The 17,971-nt window shown below is 39.9% G+C and overlaps 1 protein-coding gene across 3 annotated transcripts in view; it reads left to right on the forward strand.

Moving 5' to 3' along the window:
• Positions 1-17,851, forward strand: part of NAA25 (N-alpha-acetyltransferase 25, NatB auxiliary subunit) — a 32,108-nt gene extending 14,257 nt beyond the window's left edge. For 2 of the 3 annotated variants that reach the window (XM_075041214.1, XM_075041217.1), the window contains 13 exons: positions 2,670-2,877; positions 3,503-3,589; positions 4,627-4,807; positions 5,454-5,553; positions 9,904-10,055; positions 10,352-10,477; positions 10,789-11,032; positions 11,255-11,378; positions 11,733-11,798; positions 12,294-12,391; positions 12,609-12,719; positions 13,164-13,310; positions 15,984-17,851. In XM_075041214.1, the coding sequence (XP_074897315.1) occupies positions 2,670-2,877; positions 3,503-3,589; positions 4,627-4,807; positions 5,454-5,553; positions 9,904-10,055; positions 10,352-10,477; positions 10,789-11,032; positions 11,255-11,378; positions 11,733-11,798; positions 12,294-12,391; positions 12,609-12,719; positions 13,164-13,310; positions 15,984-16,106 (1,767 nt within the window). In that variant the 3' untranslated portion in view covers positions 16,107-17,851. The remainder of the gene's footprint in view (positions 1-2,669; positions 2,878-3,502; positions 3,590-4,626; positions 4,808-5,453; positions 5,554-9,903; positions 10,056-10,351; positions 10,478-10,788; positions 11,033-11,254; positions 11,379-11,732; positions 11,799-12,293; positions 12,392-12,608; positions 12,720-13,163; positions 13,311-15,983) is intronic. The other variant, XM_075041216.1, reaches the window with a different exon arrangement.
• Positions 17,852-17,971: the final 120 nt, after the last annotated feature.

Genomic DNA, 17,971 nt, shown 5'->3' on the forward strand with positions numbered 1-17,971 from the left:
GCAGCAGTTGTTTGCACTCTGGTCCCTTTGTCTTAAAATACCTGTGGATCTTATCAAAAGACTGGAAGCATCAAATTTTTATCTTCTGTTTGAAATTCAGAAAACTCTTTGCACTGTAGAAAATACAATGAACATCTGAATACACTGAGCAATTTCATTCAGAGGATTTTTACTGGAGACTAAAACCTAAGTTTGATCCTGCAGAGTCTCAGACCCAGATGTAGTATTCATTTGACTTTATTACCATTTCAAGGTGTCAGGGTGCTGTGAGATGGTCTTGGTTGAATTCTCATATCGAAAATGAAAAGCTGGTAATGCTGATGAAAGTTACAAGATACAAGTCTGTATCTTGTAACAAAAAGCTCCCTAGGAATTTTAGTTCAGTTGATAAGCTACCCGATTTAGCTCATTTTTAAATGACTAATCTCTCATCACTTTTGTTTATAGATCACAGCTTACAAAATGGAATAATGTAACACTACAGAAGGACCACCCTGTTCATTCATTTGTAGTTCTCATTGCTGTGTACTGTAACTTTTGTTTTACAAAGACATCCTCCTCTTTCCCTTCCCACCCATCACTTGTTTTTCCCATTAAAATTATATGTTTAATGGGAAAAATCTGCTCCCTCGTCTGATGCAGGTAGGGTGTCACATAGATGTTTTGCTTGGCTCTGCTGCAGTGCTAAAGAATGGACACATTGGTACTGATCAAGGGGTTACCGAGAGACCTATGGCAACTTTTCCAGAATCTCCTTCTGAAACAAGCTCTCTTTAACTGAAAAGACTGTTTGTGCAGAGTCATGAGCAGCTCGTTGAATGACTTCAGCAGCTGGGAATCCTGTCACTCACGCCATTGTTTTTCTAAGCCATTGTGTAACATTATCAGAGCTGGGGAGGGCTAGACAGAACCCTGGACCAGCCAGAGGCTGTTGATAAAATGTTTGTAAACAAAGTTTAGATAGTGTTGTTATATTCTTAGTTTATTAAAACACTCTTTGACTGCTAATGCAAGCTCTTCCCACAGCCTCACTACTAATGAGAATGGTGGCCCTGGCATGTATGGGTTGCTGCTGGTGTTTCATGTTAAAAGGTCTGTTTTTATTCCACTGGCAAGAGATCTGGTCAGAAGGATATTTAACTCGTAGTTGTGGAAATGGTGATACCATTGCAAGGTAACCCTGAAGTACTGAACAGGTTTAATACTAACTTTCCAGGAAACAAATTGTAAACCCAGAGCAGGGGAGAATGATATTTGATAATAATAGTTTAGGCTACAGTTTTGTTGCAGTGCTTGTAAAACCATGACTTTGAATAAATTCTCTAAAACTTTCTGATTGGCCTTAAAACTGCTGCTGGTTTAATGAATATATCATATTGTGTCATACTGACATACTGGAATGTCTTCCCAGTGTATGGCTTCTGGCTGTTGTCTCTGAAGCATGCATCTGCAGTGGTTTAACTCAGTCAAGGAGATGTGTAGCTCAGGAGCTTTAGTGGTGCTGAAGTGCTGACTAGTTTTTGAAATCTGAAAGTTTAAGTTACTTAAAATATTCATAGATTGTCTTAACTTTATTCTTGTTTCACAGCAAAAGATGCCAAAGGTTGTTGTATCCTAGGTAAAGTAACAGGGTCACGCTGAGGCTATACGCAGCTTGGGGGGGTCTTTTTTTTAAAAGTACTGAATGGTGTTACAGTTCAGTAGCTGAGGATGTGGCAATCTTTCTGGGCCACTAGACACATGAGATATTCCAGAAATAATTGTCATGACATCAGTCTTGACTTCCTAGAGGTGTAAATTGGAGTATGCAGCCTAGTGATTTGATTGACCTTGCTGAGCTTGGCAAAATCTCAAACTGAAAAGATTTGTCAACACAGTCTTCATCAGTATCTATGGGAAAACTGGAATTTGTATGCATGGTGCTATGTGTTCCTTCTATCCAGCTGTCATGCTTTTTTCCTCAGGCATGCATTTGATGCAGTTCTTGTGTTTCAGCACCAAATGTAGTGAAGTTGAATTCATTGGCTTTAACTTAGTTTCGAGTTTGTAAGCACTGTTGAATTTTAGGGCAACAAGAAACTGCTGTCCAGCCCTGACTGTGTGTTGTGAGAAGTCTGCTGTCTTCCATTAGAATAGTAAACAATGAGAGGCTGCTTTTCTTACAGCTTAATTAAAAAAAAGAAGTCATTAATCAAAGATTATGACCTCACTGAATACAGCACATTACTTCAGAGTTGAGAGAAAATGTAAGGGCTAGTACAAACCCACTGTTTCCTGGAAGTATGCTGTGAAGCCTTTCAGTAACTGCTTATTTTAATTGCATATATTATTACTGAGAGTGTTAACAGGTGCTTGAACTCTCTTGTGTGTCAGTGTATTGGAAACTTGCCTGTGATTTATTTTTTTTCCTCTGTCTGATGAAACTTACTAAAAGCTATTGAGTGCAACCAGAACTGTGTGCTCGCCAGCTTTAAAAACAAATAAAAAATTAAAAAAAAAAAAAATCAAAAACATTGAATCCAGCTCTTTAACCACTGGTTCTAGTGTGACATCAGGGTTGATGCTGACATTTCCACCTTGCTTTTCTTTTTTCTTGATTTGAAGGAGGAAATGCTTTCCTTTGTGCAGTCCCAGATGCCCTGCAGAATTTAACAGTGTTTCTCTTTCAGTTCATCAGTCAATTGCTGGAAGTAATCCCTCTGTCAGCAACAGCAGAGAGTGAAATTGCACTGCCAGCTGATATCAAAGCTCTGCAACAACATTTGTGTGTGGTACAGCTCTCAAGATTGCTTGGTATCTATCACGCCATGGATAAGAAGCAAAAGCTGACTGTGGTCAGGGAGTTGATGTTAAGATACCGCCATGGATTGGAGTTTGGTGAGAAAAACAGTGAAATGAATGTTGCGGTTCACTTTTAGCTTTTTATGAGCAGAAGCTGGCAGCTTTTTCAGGAGGGTGGAACAACACAAACTCTGGCAAATACCACTATTGGTGCACAGCACCTATTGTGCTGCTAGATAATACTTTTGCTTTCTCCTTTATGATTGCATCCTTGGGCATACCTGAATTATCTGTTTTCTTTGAATTTTGTTTCTTTTCAGTTGTACAACTTAAAGACAAATGAGATATTCCTGGGTAGTTCAGATGGTACATTTCTATGTTTGCACAATTGCCTGTGCCTTTAAGCAAAGCCAGGCTTTATCACTGGTGTACCTAGGACAAATACACAAGCAATAACAGTAATTTGTAAATCTTGCAGTTGTAGGAGAGTCTGTTCTTCCTCAGCAGATGTCAACATATGAAGTGGCCCAAAGTCCATTTGCATGATGAACAAATGCAGCATGTATACAGTTGTTTCAGTTTTTAAGACAACTCTGGATTTTATAAATTAAGCTGTGGTTATCATCTGTCAGATAGCTGTGTCATTTGATAATGCTGACGATGTGAGAAGCACCTGACAGCACTGTTAGTAATTGAAGGGTAACTTTTTTTTTCTCTTTAGGAAAATCTTGTTTGAAAACTGAATTGCAGTTTTCAGATTATTACTGCCTCCTTGCAGTTCACCTGCTGCTTGATTTGTGGCTAGAAGGTATGTTCTGAAAATTATGTCTTGCTTAATACAACTCTGGATGGTTGTGATAGGGATACTGTGTCCCTGTGGCCAGTGTGTACCTGGCGTGGCTTGTTAGGCCCATAGCTTTCTGGTTTTTCTCTCAATATGAGGTATGTCAGGAGTCCCTCTGTTCAGCTGCTGTTTGATCTGAATCTCACTGACTTCTAAAGGGATTTGATTTTTCTGATTAATTCTTTTAAGTCCTGGCAGAGCTTTGCTGATGACTCTCGCAGCTCAGTGTTAGCTGTCTTCAGAAGCTCGTTCTGAGTTTCCCGTGTAGGTAATGTTTTCTCTCCCTTTGCACAGGTTCTGCTGACAACTCCTTTCTGATATCAGAGGTGTTTTGAGAGCATTTCTTTCCCTCCCTGACATACTTTGTCTTTTGGATCCCTTGCTTCTAAACCTTCTGCTGAGACCTGTTGCCCTGTCTTGAGTATTCCTGTACTCCACATCTGCTCTGCCTGTTAGTCTCCTAATCCCATAGTCAGACTTCAATGGTGGCTGTCCACAGGCACTGTTTATCTTCCTGCCCTTCTGTGTAGTTGTCAGTTATGCCTTTGTCTCTCCTGAGGAAGATTTATTCTTTAATCTGAGTAAATCCATCATCAAGTGTGGGCTCTTGAATTCCTGGCTCTGTGCTACTGTCTTGCATAATGCTTGGGAGTATGTAGAAGCTAGAAATCCTCAGGAGTCCAAGGCTCATTGGGGAAGGTCACTTCTGCAGTGGGCTCGTGTGAGGGCTGTGCTCTGTACAGATGTGAGCTAGATATTCCCTGTGAAGAATTATTTCTCCACCTTTCCCTCAGAGAGCAGCTATAGTGCTGGAGTGGGTGTTAGTTTTAAGGGCAGCAGCGTGACTGATGAATGCCATCTGCATGTTGAAATGCATGGGACCATTTTGAAAGGTGTGTGGCTTGGGGAAGGAAGCTCCAACGCCAAAGTGAACTGTGCTGTTGGTGTTCAGTGCCTCGCTCTGATCATGCCTGTCTTGTGTGTTTTGTCTTTGTCACCAGGTGAAGAGTCAGCTGTGTGGCAGTGCCTCACTCTCTTAGAAGAAGGGTTATCTCATAGTCCTTCTAATGCTCAGTTTAAATTGCTGCTCATTCGAATCTACTGCAGACTTGGTGCATTTGAACCTGTTGCAGAGCTCTATTCCAGCCTTGATGCAAAACACATACAGCACGACACCATCGGGTGGGTAGTATTTACTGAGAATAATTGGTGATGGTGACCCTCCAGTAGCCAGTCCCGAGATCTTCAGTTTCCTTTGCTACTGAAACTTAGCAGATAATCAGATTTTCGTACGTTGTTGGGCAAAAGTGGTTTGGAATTACATGAGACACATCTACTGTAGTATGCTCCCCTTCTCATGGATTATCTTTCTTATGTGATTTTGATCTGTTTGGGGTTTTCAGAGTATTAACTAGGGGGAATCTGAAAGAAATTTGTGAAATGTATATCTTGATGCCAGTCATAGCTTGGTGTTCTGGCTTGTGTCATAGCTCAGCAAAGCTTGGGAGCGCTAGTTAAAACAAACACACCCAATGGCCTTGCCTTGGCTATTGTGTTTGTGGGTATCTAAGTAATCTCTTGCACAATTAGCAGGGTGGATGGAGGAGCTCCAAGCCCCCACATACTGTTTTTAAAAAATTAAGAATTCCTTCCATTACTTTTAAAAGCATAAATTTTAATACGAATGTTGTGAATGCCTTCCTTTAAATCTCCAGACTTTTCATTAAAGCTGAACTGTACTGCCATTGTGTGTTCGGAGCTGTGTTTGAAATTCAGGTTTCCCCAGGGCTGTGTGCTGATATTTGACTTGTACTGTGTTGTGTTGCAGCTATCTTCTGACGCGCTATGCAGAGTCTCTGGGCCATTACGCTGCTGCATCCCAATCCTGCAATTTTGCACTCAGGTTTTTCCACTCCAACCAGAAAGATGTAAGTTGAAAGAAACCTCTGTGTCTTTGTAACAGAGCAGTATGTCAAGATACCTTACAGAAGTCTGTGCCCTATGTAAGGGCTTACAGAAATGTAGTGGTTGATAACATGATAACAAAGAGGAATAATACGTGCAACTTTGTAGTAAAGGTTGCCTCAACCTGTGTTTCTCATTATAAGAGTTTGTAACTTACTATTATATGGGGTTTTGCTTTAGCTTTCTATTTTATTAAAGCCAGTTTTAATGCTCCTCAAAAAACAGGTATAATTATTTTTAAATGAATGGATTGTGATTGTATGCAGTAATTTAAGTGAAATGTCACATGGCGAGTAAGTCCTGGTGTCATATAACTTCTAGCATTTTGGAAAATCATACAACAGCCAGGGATGGTGGGTCAAAATGGTGATGGCATACTTAGCAATCCTTTATATTACAATCACTGAAGCAGTGTGTTTTAGTGATGGTTCTCCTGGGCACACAGGGATGGTGGGAATGCACATCGTTAAAAGGTAGGGAAAGCAGAAGGAACAAGGTGGAAGGATTTCAGAGGGGAAAACCTGAGTCTTGAAGTCTCAGTTTCACTGAAGGCAGAGCAGAGCCCATGACTAACTGCATTATTTTGAAGTGATAGGATCAAATTGCAAAACCTGGTCTTGTGCTAATGGGAACTACCTGTTTTATTCAGTTCACCCCTAAAAGTGATGTGAATAAAAAGAAAATTGTCTTGAGTGAGAGTGTTGGGACTTGAATGAATGCAGTAGTGAGGGGAGAGTAGCTGAATTCCTCCAAAGAGATCTGGTGCTTCCTAAAATGCATGCCATGCCCTAGGCATCTGTGGTGCTTGTAGCTGACTTGATTAGTAACTACTTGTCAATAATCTTAATTGGAAAGTACACTCTGATGTACATTCTGATACATTCATGGGGAAAGTATCAATTCTGTTTCAGAATTCCCATGGAACCCATGAAAAATGGGCTAGGTAGAAGAACAGTGGAACAACACATTTTTGAAGTCTTGGTGGAAATATATTGGGCAAATAGGAACAGAAATAGTCCAGAATTGTGTCAGGGAAGTATATGCATGTCAGTCCATCTCCCTAAAACTTTCAAGGCAGTCCCATTCTGAGAAGTAGGAGTATATCCCGTGTAATTATATTTTACAGTTTGGCCACTGTGGAGAGGTAGGTGAAGAACCTTATTTTTACTTCATAAGAAACAAAAGTGCAATCCAGTTGTAACTTCCAGTCAGCCACTGGCTAAGTTGACTCCAAAGGCTCTGCAGTCACATAATTTGCTTTCCCACTATCCCAGCAATAGATAAAAACACAAAACTTGTCTGTACTGAATAGTAAAGATGCTAAAGATGCTCACAGTAATGCCTCAGAAAAAGTACCCTTGCTGTGTTGGCAGCCCAGGTTATTCCTATGTACACAATAGCAGTTGCCATGTACCTGTACCTCTAAGGTAGATGCTGTAGGGAGCGGGATGCACAGAGGAGCACGTGGATTGTATGATAGGAGCTTGCTCTTGTTTGCTTCCCTCATTTGCTCATTGTTTAAGCACTGATTCTACTTGCTAAGAGTCTTTGGATTCCTGGGTGCAGTGTTTTGTGGAGTAAAGCCCTAAATCCAGACAGCTTTCTCCTATGTGTCTATTGGTGGTGGGTGTCGGCCCTTTTTTTTTTTTTTTTTTAAATAAAACACATGACTGCTGGGTGCCAGGTGAAAAAAGTGAACTGAAAAAACGATTGGATATGATTTGTCTGCTTGGGAACACTGCATTGTAAAGCATCAAGAAATCATCTTTCCCTGGAAAACAGTCTGAAGCAGCTTCAGGTGTAGTTACCTTGGAAGAAGGTTATTCTCTTTGGCACAAATCATAAAGGTGCTTGCAGCAGAGAAGAGCTGATGGTCTCCAGTAGCTCAACATCTGTACACAGACGAAGACAGCCACACTCCAAGTGCTGTTGCCAGGAAAATGCTACTCAACTCGTGTTCTAGAAATCCTGAAAAGGCGGTGCCTTGAGTGGTTCGACCTGCCTTACTACCTCACCTTAAAAAGTTGAAACGGCAAGAGAGGTGAAAGTGGTGCAATCGGCATTATACAATTCTTCATGCTACGAGATAGGGATGTGACTCTGCATCATGTCTTGTCTTGGAGACAGAGTATTGCGACCAAAGGACCATGAGCCATCGTTGATCTCGGGTAGCCAAATCTCTTGTGTGTTCTGGACACTTCCAGTGGTTATCACCTTAAGATCCTTTTAGTTGGGAAATGCATCAAAAGATGTACTAATTTGCAAATAGCAAGTGTCCTTTAAACTGACTGTAAGGTGCAAATTGCAGGAGGTGAAGGCTCAATTTAGGGTACTGTTTATGTAGAATGATGGTATGACAACAGTGGAGACGAAAAAAGAGATTCCTTACCATGAGACATGTCTTAAGTATCACAAGGTCAGAATCTGCTACTGGTTTCTGTGCTGCTGTGGTTCTGCTGGGGTTGCCCCTTCATACTCAGGGTCTGGATACCAGCTTCCCATTTGAGTCCCATAACAGCATCTAACTGCGATGTTAAAGGAGGACTATCCTTTAAAAGTTAACTTTTTACATGATTTCAGATACTGCCCGCTCCTCTCTCAGTTGGTGTTTAAGATAGCTGGAATGTCTGCTACAGCACAGAGAACGTGTCCTGCGTCACACTGTGCGTGGGACTCTGCCTATAACAGGAAGTGTGGGATATAAATGAAGTGGTCTGGCATAAAAATATAGCTACTGATTCAGACTGATTGCTTTGGATAAATACGTTTTCCTTCTGACTTGCTGAACTTAACAGCCTGAAGTGAGTCCTGTTTAAGAGTGAGTCCCATGAGTAACAGCCGTCTAGGATGCTGTGCAGTCCTGACATAATATTTCTGCTCTGGGAGAGGATGCCAAGGACAGGGAGGAGAGAGAAGGCAGTACTGCTATATTTGACCAAAACTAAAAAAGCAACTTTATCCTTCCCAAGATAGTCCTCCTTTAAATATGCAGAATCACAAGTAATCTCTCTAATTTTGTTGTGTCCGTCCGTCTTTAATTTCTCCAGATACTGCAGGCAAACAGAACACCGTGTCCTATGGGGATTTAAAAACCACGTCGATGCAGTTGAATTAGCACCCATAGCGCAATCCTGCAGCCTGACAATGAACTCTACAAGGCTGTTTATCAGAGGGTATGTTGTTGAATATTTGGCATATTTTTTTCATACAGTGCAAATAACCAAATTTCTTAGGGGAAAAAAAAAAAAGAAAAGACAGAGCTACCTAGAGGATGTTTCTTATTTTGGAGGGATAAAAAAAAAAAAGGTGGTTTTCATCTGTGAGTGCTAGCTTCTAGTCTCTCAGAGCCTTCCAGACAAGTTGAGTCTTCTAGTACCGTATAAAGTTCAGTTAACCAGAGGCCTTTTTTGGTGCCTCTCATCTTCAGTGTATTTCATAATCTTGTTCAGAAGAAAATACTTGATTTGCCAGAATTTTTCAATTGTGGAGTAATTCTGATGTAAAAAATACAGCCATCTGTCTTGACTGGGAGCATAAATAGTTCACTCTGCCTCTACAGTTAGAAATTTTCATTAAAATATAGTGCTTGTTTGGGGCTCCTTCATCATACAGATTTCTTTCTGGAGATTGCTTGGACTGATGTGAAATATTAGTTGTGTGTTGTATTGCTGTATTTCATCAGAGGGGAAGCAAACTATTCCATGGACCCTGACAGTTTTCTTTGGTGTTTAGATTGTTTTGTAATGTGTATACACTGCGTGATATTATCTTGTGATACTGTATTCAAAAATCTAATAAAAAAGAGAAACAAAAAAATGTGTGAGTAATTTTTTTAATCTATGTTGCGGTAATATGTGATGCACATCCAAGTCATTTCCAGAAAATCTGGAGTATATTTGTTTTGCCTGAAGGTACTTCTCACAATGAAACAATGATTTAATAGTTTGAATAATGCATCTCAAAAAAAAAGAAAAAAAAAAAAAAAAGGCTTCCAAAATCATCTCTCCCCTCTAAGTATTTTTCAGTCTCAGTGGTGGCAGCAGCATGATGTTTCTTAGTGTTGTTTGGTTATTAAATCACGCTGCCCAGTGGAGCATCTGGGCGTTCTCAAATTAAAGTAGCAAAACTGCTGGGATGACTTGGACAAGCAAAAGTGCAAGCTTCTCCCAGGGATTGAGTATCTGCCAGATTCTGTACCTCTGGGTTAATGAAAACCACAGAAATGCAATTTCTTGGCAATGACCTTGTTAAACCCTGGTTATTCTGAATTTATGGAAGTAACTAATACAAAGATGGTGTGTGTTTTCTTCTAGACCTCAGAATATATCATTCAAGCCTACAAGTATGGTGCATTTGAGAAGATCCCAGAATTCATTGCATTTAGGAATAGGCTGAACTCTTCCCTTCACTTTGCGCAAGTTCGCACAGAACGGATGTTGTTAGACCTCTTACTTGAAGCAAATATGTAAGTACAGCAGCAATAAGTGCAGCACCTTGCACATGAAAAAATTGGAGATTAGTGCATAGGAGGAACACTGGCCAAGTGAGACCTTGGCGAGTTGCATTTGCAGCTCTTTGGCAGAAACCTGTGAGCTATGTCTCTCTGCTTCTAATTTGCTCTCCCCTTCAACTTCCTTGTCATACCATGTATGTGTAACATTTCTGACATCAGAAGATTTGAACGGTGGAGAGAATGTTAGCTGTGTTTCCTATTTCCAGTGATCAAATGTTTGATTTAATATTGCTTGTTCTTATGTACAGATCAACCAGTTTAGAAGAAAGTATAAAGTCCATGAGTCTGAGCCCAGAGGAGGATGACATTCCGTGGAAAGATTTGCGTGACAACAGAGACCTGACGGTCTTGTTTAACTGGGATCCAAAAGACAGGTGAGTAGAAGTATTCTCAACTGTAGAGTCCTACCTTTTCCTTACAGCACCCATGGCAAAGAAAATCCTTCCAGGGCAACTGCCATATTTAAATGTTTTCTAGGCTGGCTAACTGCAAACTTAACAAGCATCATTCATCTCTTCTAGCAGTGCTGCCTTTTTACATATTAATACAGTTTTCTGAATTTCTGACTACTCCTTCCTCTTCATACAGTATTCAGTAACTTTGGGGAGGCTTTTGTACCTGAGTGAAGCTTGCTACTTTGCAAAATTGAAGCACTTGCCTGAAAACATTTGGTGCCTTTCTCTAGGGACATTTCTGAAGAACATAGGAAACTCTCACTGGAGGAAGAAACCATGTGGTTGCGAATCCGGTCTTTAACTTTAAGGCTAGTAAGCGGACTCCCAACTCTTAGTCACACTATTCAACCAAAGAACTCTGAAAAGACTGCAGAGAACGGCGTGTCATCCAAGATTGATACAATTCGATCCCTGCTTCAGCAGCTGGAAGCGGCAGTGGATTCAGGGAAGAAGTTTCTAGAACAAAAAATTCAGGTACCCGTTAAGGAAAAAGCTATCCCCAAATATTAAATGAACGTGAATGCAAGCAGAGAAACTGAATGCATCTTGTAACGTCCAGCAGGCTGCAGAATGCACTTAACTGACCCTGAGTTTGTAGTGTATGAATCTGACTGAGAGATGTGCCAGAGACAAACACTGTGTTCTGGATAAGGAAAAGCTGCAACACCTTTATCTTTTTCTTTGCTTCTTGCCTAGTATCCTGTCCTTGGCCCTCCTCCTACCCGAATGGCTGGCTTCTTCAGTAATGGCAGCTGTCAATGCCAGACTAGCTTGTTTTATCTTGTTAGTGATATTTATGAACTAGATACCAATGGCTTAGGTAAGTTTTTGAGGGGCAGGGGTTTAACCAGATTGCCATGTGTGGTGGGAGGGAGTGAGATGTGTCTCCATGTAGTTTGAAAACGACTGGGCATTGGGTCATGTGGACCCAAACTGTTACTTGTGTGTTAATTTTTGGAATGACACTAAGTTATCTGGGAGATAATGCCTTAATTTAATGTTTTATGCAAGTTGTCTTTTTTGTACAGTATATGTCAATGTAATACTGGATCCCCTTTGAAAGCAGATGCATTTGCTTTTGACCGCTAACACTAAATTACATTTAAATGCCTCTTGGTTTCTTGAAGCAGAAAATACACGAACTTGTGGTTTATAACTCTTTTCTCTTTTTCAGAAGATTCAGCAGAAATCCAGGAGAGGATAGGGAATAGTTTCAAGTCTTTAGTAGATCGACTGACAGGTAAATGGTAACTCAAGAGTAAACACTGGTAGCTAAGGTGGTGCTTCATGATGCTCTGAGGATGTGCTGCTGAGTGTGCTGCAATTATGAGGAGTGTGTTAATGCATCTGCAGACCCCTTTGAAAGATACTTGAGAATACAGCTGAGATTGCTCTTGGCTCATCTGATCATGAAGCTGTTGCATGCCACAGAATGTCATCATGTCCTATCATTTTGCTACCTTGCAGCCTAGTCTGAGCAATTGTTGTCTCCCTGGTACTTGGTCCAGGTGTGCTAATAAATGGTGTGGAGAATACTGTTTGTAATGAAATACATTTTGGCAGAAGCTTCAGAGCTGTACCTTCTCAAGAGGCTTTGGCCAAATTTATTGTTAACTGCTTGGTGGTCGGTCCTTTGACACCTTTACACACTACACTGAGATACATACTGTATGGAAAATACGCATTTAAGTTGATCTGTGTGTCCTGAATAAGGCTTTTCCTTTTTTCTTTTCAGACTTGTTCAATAAATGTAAAGGTGATTTGATTGAAGTCAGAGATGGCACCTTGAAAACTCATCCAAACTTGTTAGAAAACCTAGTCTTCTTTGTTGAGGTATATTTTTCTTTGGAAACCAGAAATTTTGGAGTACTTTAGGGTAGAAATGTTGGGACTAAAACACAGTGGCAGTTCTTTGATCTCAGTCACTCATGAAAGCAGAGGGGTTTTGTTGCATATTCTAATTACTCTGAGTCTTATTAGTAGGAACACTAAAACAGTTTAGAAGCCTCCTGTAAATGCAACTTGTAACATACTTGTACCTTTTTTCCAGACGATCTCCATTGCCCTGTGGGTATCAAGTTATTGTGACAGTGTCCTCCGACCTTTTAAATCCAACCTGCAAAAAAAGAAGAAGAAAAAAAAAGAAAGCAGTGTAGCTATGGTAGAGACAATATTCCTTTCTTTTCTCCCCCACCCCCAATCCAACAGCATATTTATACTGAAAGAAAAATCAGGATAGATAACATTAATAAAATGTTTTTCATAAACTTTGTCTTGTAGAGGCTGACATGGGTTAGAGATTACTTAGTACTAATTTTTGAAACTCCTTTTCCATTTAAAATTAAATGGTGACATGGCACATCTGACATCACATGACAGCTTTTTAATAGGAAACAGTTCAGAGTATCACAGGCCTTCCCGCCTTGAATGCACTACAGTAAACTTGTTAACTAGTAGTGTTTATCTGGGTAGGTAGATTATAGCTTAGCAGTGGGGGGAAGGAATAGAATGACAGATGTTACAAAGTGAATTGTCATATAGAATAAGCATTTGAATAGGTATTAAAATGTGTTTGTAAATTAAATATATATATTTGTTTTTATAGCCACCTGTTTTTACACATTTTCTGGATTATGTTACTGAACTACAGACATTAACTTCCAATGTAATAGATCACATCAAAGGGCTTGAAATAATTCTGACTGCACTGAAACTTGAAGACCTGTCCCTCAAGGACACTCTGCTTTTACAGGTAAGAACTTCTGTTGTTTGTGTGACTGATAACAACCTGTATGTACACACCTGTGGGATAACTTTGCTGAAAGCTTCTTTTTACCAAAATGTTCTATTGGAATTAAAGAAAAAGGAAAACAAACAAACAGAAAGCTTAGTTTTAGAGTGGTGAGTTAGGCTTTTTTTATAGTGACACAGTGATTTTGCCTCATCTGATCAGCTCCAGCTCACTGCACAAAATTTCAAAAAATGAGATCTGAACACAGGAATTTTAAAATATTTTCATTTTGTGTCGTATATTAGTGAAGAAAAACTTAAGGTTTTAACATTATTTTGTTCTATTATCTGTATTTTACATGCCATAATGCATGCAAAATACTTATTCCAGGAAACATTTGAGATTCACCTACCGCTGATTAGTCACTTCCCTGGAAACAATTACTTGATCTTCACAGAAAAGCAAGTGGCAGCTTCCTCCCCACCACCACCCCCCAGCTATATAGGGAAAAACAGAGGCAGGAGTAATAGGCACTGCACATGCCAAACCTCATGTCAAATGTAGATGTGGGAAGCATGGCCCTAATGAGGAAACTTGGCTTTTTAAGCCATTGCAGTCAGATAAGAGTTAAACTTTGTGATAGAGTTAATGTTACTGTCATAAGGGATCTTCTAACAGTTCAGTACTTACTGTGAATGTGTTTACGTATAAGAGCAGTTGAGATCCTGAAAGTATCTTTGAAATGGTGTCAGAGTCTAGCTAAAAAGCCTAGAGGTGACTGAAAGCATAGAATTGGAATTTCTTTCATGTTGCTCTTGAAACACAGGTGGGGATAAAAGGTGCAACATAGTAAAGTGGTGGAATAGGCATCATCTTCTGATATGCAGGGGAGAGGGGCTGGGGGAGTGGCGAGTTGTGCTCCCTGTCAAAGAAGGATTGCAGATTCCAGGAGAAAGGTTTGAGAGGGGAGTCATCTTCTCACCAGTATTAATTTTGGGGGTAGGAGAGACTGAGTAGGAGAAAGCACAGGCAGAAGTTGTGTTACTTGGGACCCCCACAAATTCAATCAGGAATCAGCACTTAAGACAGAAGCAGGTCTCCAGTATATTTATCTAAAGTGGGAAACTTGGCCTACAGGGCATTGGCATTAGGTTTGTCTAGATGAAAGATCTGAAGGCTTTTGAACTGGGAAGTATTTAAAAGCTGCACCCATCTATTTCAGAACTGCACTTCCTGTCCACCTAAGTTGCTGTTAGCCAGCTTGTGTTTTTTCAATTAGATTGTCCTGTTTATTTCATAGCACATTATTTAAAATTTCCCTTGTCTTGTTGCTGTATGAGGCTGATGCAGAAGTATCTCAAAAATATGTATACAAATATATACATAAAAAAGAAACTGCAAAAAACGATAGAAAGTAAGGAAATCCCTTAGACTGTATTTAATGCAAATTTGAATAAAAACTAAAAAGTACATTTCCTTAATATTGTCAAAGAATCCCCACTTTAAAGGGATAAGACAGTTTCAGGTAATCATTGATATTTGTAATTTTTCTGGTTCCTTGCTGAGTCAGCAAATTCTTTCATCTTCCCTTCGATGCAAGGCAGATCTGGAAAAAATGACAATTAGCACATGGATTTGAGCAGAAGCATCTATGGGATCTGCAGCTTTTCCTGTGTTTGTTCATGATGCTTGCTGTTCTGTGTGTTGACATTATTGACATTGTTGCAGTAATTCCTGATAAACGCAGTCTGTACAGCTCTACTCAGACTTTGAGCTATGTTTGCAGCTCTGTGTGTTTAGAGCTAAAAGATGCTTTTGAAAGAGTCCTCGTGTTCAGGTATTAGTAAAAATTCTGGCCTGATTCAGGAATGGAGCGATACTGGCAATGTGTCAGCTGAACCTTGCTACTGGTGGAGATTTTCATACTTTGGATTGGTTTACTCAGGCTGTGCCTCACAGGCTTTTCTGCTCAATATTGGCGTCTGCAAAAGGCATCCTGATAGCAAGTCACCTCTTTACAGAACAGTGGTTATGGCTGCTGCTTTGAGTACCAGGATGCACTCTTTCTGCATACAGAAATACAGCATCGTTCATGATAAGTCAGTGCTAATCTCGCCCTACCTGCAGGAACAATGCTGACAATTCTGCATGATGGTGGTCCTCTTAAAAGCCTTTTAGCATGGGCATTTTAGAAAACTGTGCATGAAAGGGAATCTAATCCTTTGGGAAAGCTAGGTACCAGTGTGCTGAATTAGTGACATCTGAACCTGTTCCAAGCACTGCAGCTCACTATGCTTTGGAATTTGGTGGAAGAGTCTCTTAGCTGGTCAGTGTTAATTTGATGTTTGACTTCAGTTCCCTGGATAAGAAATTCTCTACTTTAATAAATGCTGACTAAAATAAAATGCTACACGCACTCTCAATTTCAGCCACAAATATTTTGCACAAGGATGTTTCCATAAGTTTGAAAAAATGTTAATGTGTTACCAGCCCTGTCTGGGCAATACCAGTACCTGCAGAAATTATTGCTGCTAAGCAGGTACTGCTTATTCTGTGCTGATGACATTCCCTTTGTAAATCTACACTGTGGTCCTCATGAAATTCTTATCAGAGTTTGAGATGGTAGGGGAATTTTAATGGAAGGATTTAAAACACTTGCTGTGGAGTGAATGATTTATCTTTTGCATTTTGCAGGAAGAAAAAAAGTTTACAAAGACTGTGCAAGGGAAGGTCCAGAGCAGTTACCATCACTCAGTTCAAGAAATTGGAGAGCTGCTGAAAAAGAGACTCGATACCATTAAAAAACTAAAGATTTGAGAAGTGCATCCTTGAGAGACTCCACAGGGGAGTGGCGCCAGAGTCCCAGACACAAGCAACATCCAATGTACCATCACTTTAATCCAGAACTTCCTCATAATGAATGCATGAAGGACTTAAAATCATAAAACAATTTTTTTAGGTATTACAGATGTATTGAGCTGATTTAAATTATTGTACATAAATGAGAAGCAGGGACCCTTCTTGGGGTTTGACCACTTTTTATACATGTTCATAGGCATATTGCGACAGGAGAAAATTAACTTCCCTTTTGATCTCTAGAAACAACTGGAGATGGTCTTTAGAAGCAGCAATAGAAATCCAGTGTAAAGCGTATATCTCAAAGGAGTTGTATTTTCATCACCATACAGTGTTTATAATTTTTGTATGGTCCTTGCCTTAGAAATGCAGAAATTGTAGATGTCCACATTCGGCCGCCTCCAATGAAATAAGCCCGTTTTGGAGCTGCCTGTTTTGTCAGCAAGCCACCTAGTCGTACTGAATTAATTCAGTGTGTTGGCCCAGCAGGGAGAGATGAGGCTGCACTGGAGGAACACCTTCTGCATACAGCCTTCCAGCAGAGCCCAGCCCTCTGTTGCAGGGTGGGAGTAATCCATGCCTGGTGGTGAGGCAGGTTCCTCTAAGGAGAGAACTGCTGGAGGGAAGAGGTGGTTTCAGTCTACACACAGGTTGTTTTCACATTCAGAAAAATTGCAAACCTGATGAGGAGCAAACTTGGCCATTAAGCTTTAGAGAGAGAGAGATGGGAATCAGTGTTTCAGGAAAAAAAAAAAGACAAAACGAGAGACCTTGTGTATAATGGCTGCAGTGAAGTCTGACACTGAGGTCTGTTTCCATGTCAGTTTAATGTAAAACAGCAATCATCATGACTTTTTAAAAGTGTATTTAGATTACTGAAACTTTAAGACTTAAATATTTTAATAGAAATTAAATCTTATTGGCTTTGGTTTTAAGTTGGCAGAGGTAACTTTTGCTTCCGCTGTGGTATGAGGCTGAGAATACTTTTTGTAACTGTATGCTTGCTTTTTGCAGTTGATCTTTGATTATTCAAGTACTAGCTCATTAGGCATTCTGTTAGAAAGTGCAATCGCATCATCTGCTCCCACTGAATTTGCATTTCTGCTGGGTTTTGTTGTTTTGTTGGGGTTTTTTTCTTCTTCACTTTAAAGGAGTAATGCAGCCTAAAATTGGTAGGCAAAAAAAGTTACATGGACCTGCAATACAAGGGACAGGTCAGACTTTAGATTCCTCATCTCCTGATTTAAAGCAGCTAGTATCTGAAGTCTATATTTAAAGTTTTAAGAGAGCTGACAATCCTACCTTTGTCGTCTCTTCTGAGTATGTTTTGTTAGTAATGCTAGAATGTTGATGAGAATATTTTTTTAAAATAAATCCCCTATGTAAAAAAAAAAAAAAAAAAAAAAAATCACATAGCTGCTCTTGCTGGATTTAGTTTTGCTTTGCCCTATCCTGAAAGGGAAAGAAGAATGTCTGCTGGTTGTCTAAAGCGTAATGGATGTCCTGATGGTTTAATTGCAATGTCTGGTAAGTGCTCTGGGCTGGAGGAATACCAAAATGTGTGAAGTCTGTTTTATAGTAATACTTTTCCTGAGAAGAGAGAGAAGAAAAAAAAAAAACAAAACTGAACTCTTACATGTTGTATAGAAATTCCTTTTTTGAAAGAAGGGTGTGCTCCTTAAATTAAAGCAAGACTGGTGACTGAAGTTGATGCTTTGAAATGTGTAAGGTAAATGAGAGCAGTCCCTTTGCTGAGATCATGCAATTAGTAGAGAAGCACTGAGCCAGAAATCTGCACTGCCACTTGTCGTTCAAGGAGGCAAATT

Source organism: Buteo buteo, chromosome 11, assembly GCF_964188355.1.
Source record: "Buteo buteo chromosome 11, bButBut1.hap1.1, whole genome shotgun sequence".
NCBI classification, from domain to species: domain Eukaryota; kingdom Metazoa; phylum Chordata; class Aves; order Accipitriformes; family Accipitridae; genus Buteo; species Buteo buteo.